Raw genomic sequence first — 11,587 nt, forward strand, 5'->3', positions numbered from 1 at the left:
AAGACAATCCCTACAAACGTTTATAATAAACTCTAGTATAGAGTTTAGAATATATCAGCTAAAAGTCCCGTTAAAAAATAAAACAACAACAAAAAAAAAAACATCCAAAATGACTCACATCTTACAAACCCACATCAGATATGTACACATGCTTTAACAGACAAACAATCTGTCTTGGGGGTTGAAGGAGGGTGAGGACTTGGTGCAGATCATTTCAGATGGGAAGTGATGTTTGGAATGCATTAAAAATGTAAAAAAAAAAAAAAAAAAAGAGAAAAGGATAAATATTTCACTTCTTCTAAAAGAAACTGCATTTATGAAGGGAAGACATACACATCGCTTTCAGTTTCCAATTCCTCTGCTTTGGTGTGTTGATTTTATCTGTCCAGGAGCCAAAGAATGAGTCTCTGTTTTCTTGCTCATGCACTGCTGCTGTTGATCCCCACTCATCCCAGAAACAGTTCAATGTTTTCTTCTTTCCTCTGTCTTTAAACCCTCCGCCTCCTCTTCTGTCTTCTACCTCTTTTTCAAATACCTATCCCCCCTTTCCTTTTTCTTTCTCTCTTTCTTTCTTTTTTTTTGCCCCTCTTGTCCTCTTGCCCGGAGTGAAGTGGAGACATGTGTTTCCCTGCACCTGCATGGAGAGAAAGGAAGAAAAGTGAAGTCAGATCTCTGCCTCCCTCCCTTCCTCCCTCCCTGCAGAGGGGAGCAGACAGACTGGCGCCTAGCATGGAACTTTCATTAACCCCAGGCAGATAGCAATGAATCCGCTCCACGCTCACTGGCCTGTTTAATTGGCTGCACATTGAATGTACTTTTAGCACACAGTTTGATCTGGATTTATTTCCTTTCGCATTAAAAACACAACTTGTGCCCCGCTATGACTGATTTATTTAAAACAAGTTTCTTTATGGAGATGTATGATGCGTACCAGTATTGTTCCATCCGCATCCTAATGGCACAATCGTTCTTCTTCTTTGGAGAAATTGCGAGTAATATCCGCAGCCTGGATGAGAAGCAGAAAGAAAAAGAGTTTTAGCAGCTGGCAGAATGTGACAAATTGGTACAAGAATAGCTTAGATGTCAGAGATGAGGTGCAATCACAAAAGATCACTATCAGCCTCTGGACCACAGACAGTTTAAAATAGAACAGAAGCAGAAAAAAGCTCCATCCTGTGCGAAACAGAAGCTTAAGATCCACACTGAGACTCCATGTGCGTTTTGTTGGGGATGTTGAAAACGAGCCCACCCTGCAGCCCACCATCCCCTCCATCTAACCCTCACCTTTATGGATAAAACCATCTCCGGCGCAGACGCGTCCTCCGCCTCCAGCGCGATCTGTAGGTCGAAGATGTAGTCGATGACGTGCTGGAGGATCTCCACCTGGCTCACCGACTTGTTCTGCGGGATGCACACCAGCTCCTTCAGCTTGGAGTAGCAGTCGTTCATGTCGCACAGCGCGCTCACAGACTCATCCACGCACGGGTGTTTATTCCGGCCGATGGCCAGGCTCTGCTCCGAGATGCAGCACACGGCCTTGTAGCAGCTCCTCACCGAGCGGACGGGACTGATGGCCTTCATGCTGGGACGATAAAGCGATGGGGAGACGCCGCGGCTGGTTGTCCTCGCTGTGAGTTTCGGGTACTTTCCTTCGGGTTCGCGTTCGGATCAGCTACAGCGATGTGACAGCGGCGTACAGTTACGTTTTTATACGTCGCGGACGCCTACGAACCGCCCACGTTTCGCATCGCGTTGTGATTGGCGAGCGCGAAAAAGAGGTGCGCGCTGATTGGTTGAACGTACGTAGTGGATGGAGTATCAGGAATGAGGAAATTTGGATGAGATGCCTGAAGGGGTTTGTCACTCCGTGTGTTAGCGATCTTCTTCAGGTGCTTTCTTTATTTGATATGGATAAAATTACAAAGTAAATAACACGATCCCCTGTTTCTGACTAGTTTCAACAAATGTAGTGCTGCCTGAAGGTTTACTGCATAGATAGATAGATAGATAGATAGATAGATAGATAGATAGATAGATAGATAGATAGATAGATAGATAGATAGATAGATAGATAGATAGATAGATAGATAGATAGATAGATAGATAGATAGATAGATAGATAGATAGATAGATAGATAGAGTGTACATCACATTCAAAAGGGTTTCAAAAGATTTTCGGACTAAATGACCCCAAACTGATGTAATATGGGGAAAGGGTCAGTGAAACCAGCTTGTTTCAACACAAATCAAGTTATGTAATTTGGAAGAAGCAATCAGTTTCAGTCAGTTTCCCGTTATGATCTTGGATCATAAGCATCTTCTGCCTCGTTGTTGCTTATTAAGAATTCATTTCCATATATTATCAGGACTTTTGAGATGATAAAGCCTGCCACCCTCTGAGTGAAACTGTCATAAATGTTGCTTTGGAGCAGATTTATATGTTGCCCCCTTTCAGTTTACACCGAAGCACGTCCCGTTCTGCTCCTATTTGGGTCTTATTTTCCCCTTTTCTCACAATCCTGTTTTGTGGAGGAATGCAGGCCTGAGCCAGCTGTGTGTCCTATCCCGGCCCAGCTGTGTTGATCTAACGCGCCAGTCCCAGACATGCTGGCGCCAGCCTCCCGACGTCATCCATTCACCCCGACGCACACTCCCCTCTCTGGCAGACGGCCCGCCCTCCCACAAGAACTCGTCGGAGCGGAGAGGCGAAGAGGCGCTCGGAGATCTGATTGGCTGGGAGGAGCTGCCAGTCATGGATGGAACCGCCGCTCCACAGTCTTCTTCTTTGGATCTGAAGTTGTATTCAGCTAAATTACGTAGTAAAACTTTAAGATAATAAGGTTTAAGATGTAAGTAAACACAATAATTAAGAAGAGTGGTATTCTTTAATAAGTGTAACACACTGCTTGTTGTTGTTATTAATCTTATTATCACTATTTTTGGTGCCTGGCACAGCAATGACGCACAATCACACGTTCTTCAAGATTTTTTCTTGTTATAACAATCATGATAAATATTAAAATAACATGTTAGGAGATTAGGGGAGGGGCATGGGGGATTAAGAAGATCATTAACGTCTTATCTTCATGCTCGGATGTGTGCGTAAAAACCCAGGATCGGTTGGAGATATCCCTCCAGTTACGCAGAGGTTGAGCAGATGTTAAAGCTAAAACTGCCTTCCTCCTGATCTCCCCCTCCCTCCACCTCTCCTGCTCCTCCTCCTCACAACCACTGACCCTATGTGACAAGTCACTCAACGACCTCACTTCAGAGCAAACCATAATATTGAACCGTGAGACAAGACTTCGATCCGGGCGCTGTTTTAAAGAGGCATCATGTGAGCGGCGCCGGTTGTGCAAACAAAACTTTGACCTTAAATAGCTTTCTTAAATATGTCAAGAGAGAAAGGGGGGGAAGGAGAAATATCGCTTCACATTTCCCAGATCTGATGGGAAAATAACCGCTGGATCTGACTTCAGGGAATGAAGCTACCAAGGAAACGAACTGGTCTGAGGTCAATTCATCAAATTGCGGTTATTTTATTTAGAAAGACCAAACTTTTTTTGTTTTGTTTTGTTCCCCCCCCCTTTTTTTTATTTTGCATATACCCCTGCCTGCCCATTGCATGAGTCTGGGTACATCTGCAGGAAGCACACACACTCACACACGCAGCAGTGTGTCTGGGCAAAGATCAGGTGCTCGCTGGAAAGGCAGCGGACACAATCGGGTCTCTCTTTCAATGGATGGGAGAATTCCGAGGCCGGCGTCAGTGAGTCTGCCTCTCCCTCTCCCTCCCCTCGCCTCTCTCTGCTCCTCTGTGCAGCTGGACGCAGACAATCAAGCCATCAACAATCGTCACGCATAATTAGCAGCACCCCCCTTCCCCTCCCTTTTATCTCACTCTTTATCTGCCTCTCAATTAAATTTTAGACCATTGTATTTTATTTATAACCACTTACTTCAAAGAGAAAAGGAAAATGGTGATATTCCTTGAACAAGAGAGAAACTCATGAACTTAGGTGTTTCCACAGCTGCTGAGCTGCTCATATTCTCACCGTTCATCTTTATGACCCAAACAGCGTGTTTCAAGATAAACAGACTGTCTCCTTTTACTCAACAGGAAAGAGTGTAGAGTAATGGGAGTCATCTTGTGAGATGAGATAAAAAGGAGTGTCCAATGGAGAGACTGCATTGTACTTCCTGTGTTGGATAATTAGGACTCAAGAAACATACCAAAACTTAAATTCTTTGAGTGTGTGTTGTGTTTTGTGTGTGTCATGCAGGATTCCTTGTCATCCTCTGCTCAGGGTTTTCTGTCTGTGCTTCATCAAAGACTCTTCAGTCTTCTTCTCCGGCTTTGAAGGGCCTACACATCCCCAGCTTTTGTCCCTTGTGACCCAGGCGGTGACACGACATTTTCTGCACATTGTTGTCTTGTATCGGCCGCTTGTTAAGAACCTTGGAGTCTCTTGTTCAAGCTTATGCATGATGATGATTGTGCAGGAATTTTAGAAGAGAGAGAAAGAAAGACAGAAAGACAGAGAGGGGGAGAAATAAAGCACCTAATCTCTGAGGAAATTAACTGACGTGTATCACGTTATTTCATTCAGTCCAAGAGCAACCCACTCTGTGACCTCTGTGGATGAGAGGAGCTGTGGGGGGGAAATTTATACACAAGGATCCCCTTTTCCATCTAATCATGGAGACGAAACAACTTTTCTGGAAAGTGATGACACTAAACATCTGATTGTATGCAATGTCTTGCAAAATGACTTACATCCATGTAAAAACCACAGCGCTCAGTGTTTTCATGTGGTAGACTAAAGTACAATAGTGCATTTGAAAAGATTTCCTACATTTATTTGGGAACATGTGGCATGTATTTCTGTCCAGTCCCCTTAACTCTGCAAATATTTAATCTCAGTAAATTCAGCTGTTCTCTGAAGGCCTGAGAGGATCTTTAGAGAATGTTAATGAACAAACAGCATCAATAAGACAAAGGAACACAGCAGACCGGTTAGGGGGGAGGTTGTGAAGTTTAAAGCAAGATTAGATTCTAAAACAATATCCCAAGTGCTGTTTAGTATGTCATTTGTGAAAAGATCCATGTAAACTCTGGAGGAGCAGCAGAAATTGGCTGCACAGGTGGGAGAATCTGTTAACAAGGCAACTAATCGGGATTTTATGGAACAAAAAATAAATCTTAGTAAGAAGAAAGATAGTCTATCCTTCCAGAGTTAACAGAAAGCTGAACCGAGCTAAAAACAGGACAATCCTAGAAGAAGACCTGCAAAAAACTTGAGACTAGGGCTGATGTTCACTTTCCATCCGGAAAATGACCCTAAACATACAGCGGGATGTATGCTTGCAATGAAACGCTTTAGAACAAAGCAGATTCATGTCCAGATTGATTATCCGTAGCCTTGAAAAGTTGAAGATTGATTTTAACAGATTCCCACCATCAAATCCGGCTGAGCTTGAGTTGTTTTGCAAAGTAAAATGGTCAAAAAAAGTTTTAGAGCCAAATACTACAGCTCTAATTGTAGTGAAAAAAGACTCTTCTACAAGTATTGACTGAGAATGCCTGAATGCAAATATAATAATGGACTGCTTTGTTTGGGTCCATCAAATGAAGACCCACTGAATACATTAAAATTGTTCCAGCTGTAACATGATAAAATGTTAAAAGAATAAAATACAAATGATACTTATCTAAGGAATTGAATGTTTTTAGATAAATAAGGCAGCAGTTACGGCACAGAAACATGAAGCTTTAGCTTTAAATTTTCGACACCTGACAGATTAAGCTCCTAATCTCAAAAAGTTTCTGATTTTGAGGCCTGGCTTTGTGGGAACTGAGCTTTTGAGATCCTCATGTTGTCAGGTGGCCCATCTACGTCCTTGAAGTGAAGATTTTATCCCGCCTCCCTCTGTCTGTCTCTCTCTCTGTGAGCAGGTGGAAAAAGACCCACAGAAAGTCATAAAGCCCACAGGTGCCACATAGGGGCAAAACAAGCTGAATTTACTGTTCAGGAGACAGAGGACGCCAGGTGCTGGTCACACCATTGTTTTGTCGTTTTCGTCAACATACTGGAACAGTTGGTCTGTGCTGTGGCCATCCGGAAAGGACAAACATCTGAGGTTGTGCAAGGAAGGCCAGACATGGTTACTGTGGTAGCTGGCGCTTCGCTGAGTGTAGGAGAGCGTGATCTGATCAGTCACAACGCCTTCCATCATTCCACTGGTGCAACTTGGAGAAAACTCTGAATTTCATTTGGTCATTTTGGACAAGAACTTTTTATCGGTTCATGGAAAGATAGCTGGATTCTTCATCTCCAGCATGCCGCACTTCCAAAAACTGAATTACCACACCAACAATTAGACAATCCTCAGAAAATGGGTTGAAACCGTCCTCTAAAGCAGCTTCCCTGCTCTTAGAACTGGGCCTCCAGACAGGACAAAGTGGCCAACTGTTTTCTCCACAGCTCGTTTTTTGGTCTCATTTGTTGTGGAGCTGCATTCTCAACTTCAACCAAAATCACGATGGATGAAACATTTTGCAGATTAGAACCAGATGATGGCCATGTAATTATTTTTTTTGTAACAGACGCTCCTTCTGCAGATTTGCAAGGCTTTTGCATTGCGGTGAAAACACTTTAAACTCCTCTTAGCTAGATTTTTGACCTTGCTTTTAAGGATAAGCTTGCACACTGGAATCCCACACACTGCGGCTTGTTAATAATGAGTCTTTGAATTTGCCATCCAGATCTGATCCTGGACGTTCCAAGTGGCTTTTAAAAGACAGCTGGATCTGCTTGCTTCAAGACATCCAAGTTGGAGAAGATACATGTATGGGTAACTAAAATGGAAACAAACTAATCCCACTATTTTTCAGCTTGTCCAGCGACATATCATGTTGCAGTCAAAGACGTTTGGTGAAAAAGTTAGAGAGGACAGAGCTGCCATTTTAGAAGACAAAGCCAAATATACATCTGTGTTTTCTCATGCACAAGTTCATGCATGTGCCTCAGTAAGTGGATGTAAATTTCAGTAAGAGGAAATGATCTCGAAGAGACCAGAAGCAAAGAAAACTGAGGTCGAAAATGTCTGATGGGTGCGCTGTGTGTCTGGCATCAGAGGGGAGAAAGTAACTCAAGGACAGTGACAGAATAAGAGACGGGTTGAAGGGAAGAAAGCTGCGGAGGGGGTCCGTCACGGTGGTGGCTGCTGCGAGGGGATCAGCTGGTCGGACTTCACACACACACACACACACCCACCCACACACAGGGGCTGCCAAGTCCCTGGTGAGTATGTGTGCACCTGTGTGTGTCTGTGTCACGGCTTTCTAGGTCAAGTAGATCCCAGAAACCGAGTGACTTTCTCCGTCTGTCACTGACGTGTTCTTCTTTTCTTGCCCCCAACCCCCAACACACACACGCTCAGACACACATGTTTGCACAGCTATCTTTGCGGGGACTTTCTATTGACTTCCATTCATTTCTACAGCCTATACCTTACCCTTACCTTTACCCTAACCTTATCCATTACATTCCTAACCCTAACCAAAACTCAATTCACACCGTAGTCCTCTGACCCTATACTACGTTGTGTGTCCTCACAACGTAGTATATCTCAGGAAAATGGTCCCCACAAGGTATTAGAAACAAACACATGCCCACACACACCCCCACACACCCCCACACCCCTGCTCACCCCTACACACTCTCTCCCATCTCTCTTGTCTGTTCCTTATGCTGCCAATGAATTAAAATGGTGTAGACTGAGACATGATACACAGCTGATATCCCCCCACCTCTCCACACACACACACTTACTCTTTGTTAATCTGGGTCAGCGGTGTCCGTCTTGGTCACCCCTCCAGACGAAGAGGGCAGAGTGACAGCAAAGAGGTGACCTGAATAAAAGCCCGTCTACTCATGACGAAGCTCTGAGACGAGTCACACACTGAAACACACTCCGTGCTTCCTGCTGGACTCTCATCATTCTCATATATATACTTCAAAGTCTGTATTTTTCTCCACTGGGAGAGATTTATTTGCTCTGAGGATGTTTTCTATAATGAATTAATCATTTTTATTGCTCTCTGCTTCAGTTCTGCATTCTAATGTTTGGAATGTTTTTTTACATCATAAAAACATAACCTTGTCTAGCTAATAATGGATAAATTCACTTTTCTGGAAAATAATTTTCCTTCCTCCTCGTAACACTCTATGTGTGTTGATATACTGCATAAATCCCAATACAGTTTAAATTTGTTCTTGTGATGTGTCAAAATAAGAAAAATGATCTGCATGTCATCTCAGAATTTAACAGAACTTCCTTCCACTTTTTAGTCCAGAAGTGTCCAAGTCCATTCCTCCAGAGATTTTTAGAAGCATCTCTGCTCGAACACACCTGAATCAAATTAACTGCTAGTTACTTGGCCTCTGGTTGCAGGGTGGCAGCTCTCAAGGACTGGACTTGGGTAAGCCTGCTTTAATCCTCTAGCTTTGGTGTATCAGTTTCTTGTAAATGAAAGGAAAATTGCCTCAAAATCTCCATTATGATTCCAGAGAAAAATAGAAACACAAGCAAGAGTCGCCCCCAAAGAGCGGAAAACCAGCAGGAAGTTCTATCTGCTCGGCCACGCTTGGCCTGCATATTGTACTACGGACATTTCCTGCTAACATTCCCTGGTTACTCTGTAATTACTGAAAATATCCTTCCTCCACCGGAGCTAAAGCCACTCAAGAAGTCTAAAAAAGCTCCTTCCTCTGGTCTCTCAAAGAGGCCAAAAGAGAAAAATGGCCAATGGAAGCAAGTTCTCAGAGATCGGGTTTTATTTTAAACCCAGATATATGAAGGTTTTTTTCTTTAGTTGTTTTTCTTGTTGAGAAGAGCTGAAAATCAATCATAAATCACTGGTAAGCAGTAAACTACACATCATAATGATTGCTGTGATGGTTTATACTGAGTATTTGCTGTCTTTTATAATGTGATAATGAACTTATTAGTGCATCTGGTGTTAAGATATGTGTTACTGAGCACATATCTACATGTGGCCCTAAAAATAAGTTTTTAAGGGCCATAAAGCCATTCTCTCTGATCTTCTTCTACTCCCCAGAAACAAGTACGATACCCTGACCTTTAGTGGCAAGGTTTGGTAACCCTAAACTATGGGATTTTTTTCTACAATTTCAACATTTCAGTTACAAGCCACAAATACGTCTGCACCAAAAGTGTCCATAAAAATGGTTGTACACTTAAGTTACTTCACAGAATAAGTTTCTGAGCATTCACAATGTCTTCATTAACAAGTCAAATATTTAAGTTAAACTTACTAAAGTGTGTTTTGTTTGAAGTCAATATATATTGATTCATTTTGGCTCCATTTATGTAATTTAACAATACACTGAGTTCACTTTTTGAGTGTGCATTCACAGCAACAGTTTTCTCTGCTTTATACAGCCAGGAAAAAGCTTTAGTCAGCTATTTCTTTTCACGATTTGCCGTTTCTGACCACATTATAACGATGTGCAGATTTAACTTGAATGCTTGGACCATATTTATTTTTCTCATAACTTGCATATAACACCACACCGACACAGCAGCTACTTTTAAACTTTTTCAAAAACATAGAGCTATTTTCAGTTTCATCAACCACATGACACCTACAACCTTCTGGGTTTGGCTTGGGAACACCCACACATCTCTAAATTCAGGAAACATTTGGCAAGTGAAGATCACTTCCTTGCTTTTGTTTTGATCTTTCTGTTTTTCTCTCTCTTTAGAAGCTACACTTTGTACTTTCTGTGTTTACTCGTCTCTTTTTTGGATTGAGACTTTGACTGAACTATTCCTTCTGTTAACTTTATGTTCTCACTCTTTTTTTATCTATAGTTGTACACTTGCTACTGCTGCTATTATCGCTGTTAAATTATTTGCTTTCATTCTGTAGATTGTGGATTCATGAACTCCGTGTTCAAAGGTCCACTTCTGATTTCTGGATAAGATCAAAAGTCAGGAACATAGTAATGACCAAATTTCCTGTAACAAAAATGCTTAAAACTTAACAAGCAAAACCAATTTCCTTTTGTAGCTTCAGCTGATCGTCTGTGAGCCTTAGTTGCTCTAATTTTTAACAGTACAAACTTTATTATTTTATTTAAAAAATCTTTAACTTAAACTTAACCTGATTAGTTTTCATGTCTGTGAAAATGAATGCCCTTTCTCTCCACATAAGAATAAAGATAATAACATCAATTCTGATTTGTTTGTTTTGTAAACCTTTGTTGTTCATTTTTTTAATAGTTGAGGCTTTAGTTTGGACAGTTATTATTTGAACTCTGTGCAGCTGGATTTGATTATTGCTCTTATTTTTTTTTAAAACTTTTGGACAGTTGTTTTTATGTGTAACCGTGGCAACAAGGTATTGTTTTTACAAATGTAAGCTAATAACCAGCATCTCAAAAGCTCAAATAACACATAAATTATGACCATATCTTTGACTCCAACGCCAGACAGAGACTTAAAGAGGAGCGGCAAAAGCAAGCGAGGTGGATTAGCAGTGTTAGCCAACAATTGATGGTGTCATCCAGGATATGTTGCTGTGAAATGTTGTCTCTGCTGCCTGGATATTGAGATGTTAGCATGTTGTGACAGTCAGGAGACAGTCATACAGCAACAGCTCTCAGTGAAAGGTTTCGTCAGTTTCATTGCGTGACTGACTGCTGGCAGAAATCCTTTCTGCCCACAGCATCACCGTCTAATTGACTCTTTGACCATAAATGATAGGAGTTACGAAACCATTTAGCTTCCCTTTGGGATAAATAAAGTATTTTTCTAGTGAACTGAATTGAATCCATAAGTATTTTTTGCTATAAAATAGTAGCATATTTCATACAAAAGCACATTAAACTTAATGTAAAATAAATATTTTGATCTAACTTAAGATTAAACGCTAATTGAGCTTGATTGTAAACTGCACTTAGAATCAGATCTGCAGTGCAATTTGATTCAGAGAATACATTTGGGTTGTATTAGAATAAACTGGCTTGCATGAATTTCGACCAGAATTCTTTGTATCTTGAGACGCCATTTGTCGCAATTTGTTGCTGAAATGAATTACCCCACATTTTCTAAGATTAAATGGAGAAAGGACGGATGCACGGTGAAGGCATCCAGGCTGATGACCTCAACACGGAGCATTCAGATAAGGACAGACGCTTCAAACACAGCAGATAATCTTCTCTGTGAAGGACACAGAGCAGCTCCTCAGGTCAAAACAGGAGATAGGCTCGACAGGCCCGGTTTACGCGGCATGAGTGAACATCCACGTCTCTGGATTGTATTCACAGGAGCTGGAAGCTCTTCTCCTGAATGCCATGAGAGGATAAGAGCTTTAAAGGTTTCTGGCTGATGGAAACTCACCTTTATCTAATCAGTGCAAGGACTGTCAACAGTGGCATTTTGTAACTGAATGGGATTCAGCCTAACGTGACAGACAAGCGATGATAACGTTGGAGGTCATTCAATTTGTGTGTGTGTGTGTGTGTGTGTCCGCATGTGGGGGTGTGTGTGTGTGTGT

The 11,587-nt window shown here is 41.8% G+C and overlaps 1 protein-coding gene across 1 annotated transcript; it reads right to left on the reverse strand.

Annotated features, from left to right (window-relative positions):
• Positions 1 to 264: 264 nt before the first annotated feature.
• Positions 265 to 1,698, reverse strand: id3 (inhibitor of DNA binding 3). Its single transcript, XM_032548101.1, has 3 exons — positions 1,285 to 1,698; positions 932 to 1,006; positions 265 to 634 (listed from the first exon to the last, which is right to left on the reverse strand). Exons 1-2 carry the CDS (start codon positions 1,579 to 1,581, stop codon positions 953 to 955), a joined length of 351 nt encoding a protein of 116 aa, XP_032403992.1. The 5' UTR covers positions 1,582 to 1,698; the 3' UTR covers positions 265 to 634; positions 932 to 952.
• Positions 1,699 to 11,587: the final 9,889 nt, after the last annotated feature.

Source organism: Xiphophorus hellerii, chromosome 19 (genome assembly GCF_003331165.1).
Source record: "Xiphophorus hellerii strain 12219 chromosome 19, Xiphophorus_hellerii-4.1, whole genome shotgun sequence".
NCBI classification, from domain to species: Eukaryota; Metazoa; Chordata; class Actinopteri; order Cyprinodontiformes; family Poeciliidae; genus Xiphophorus; species Xiphophorus hellerii.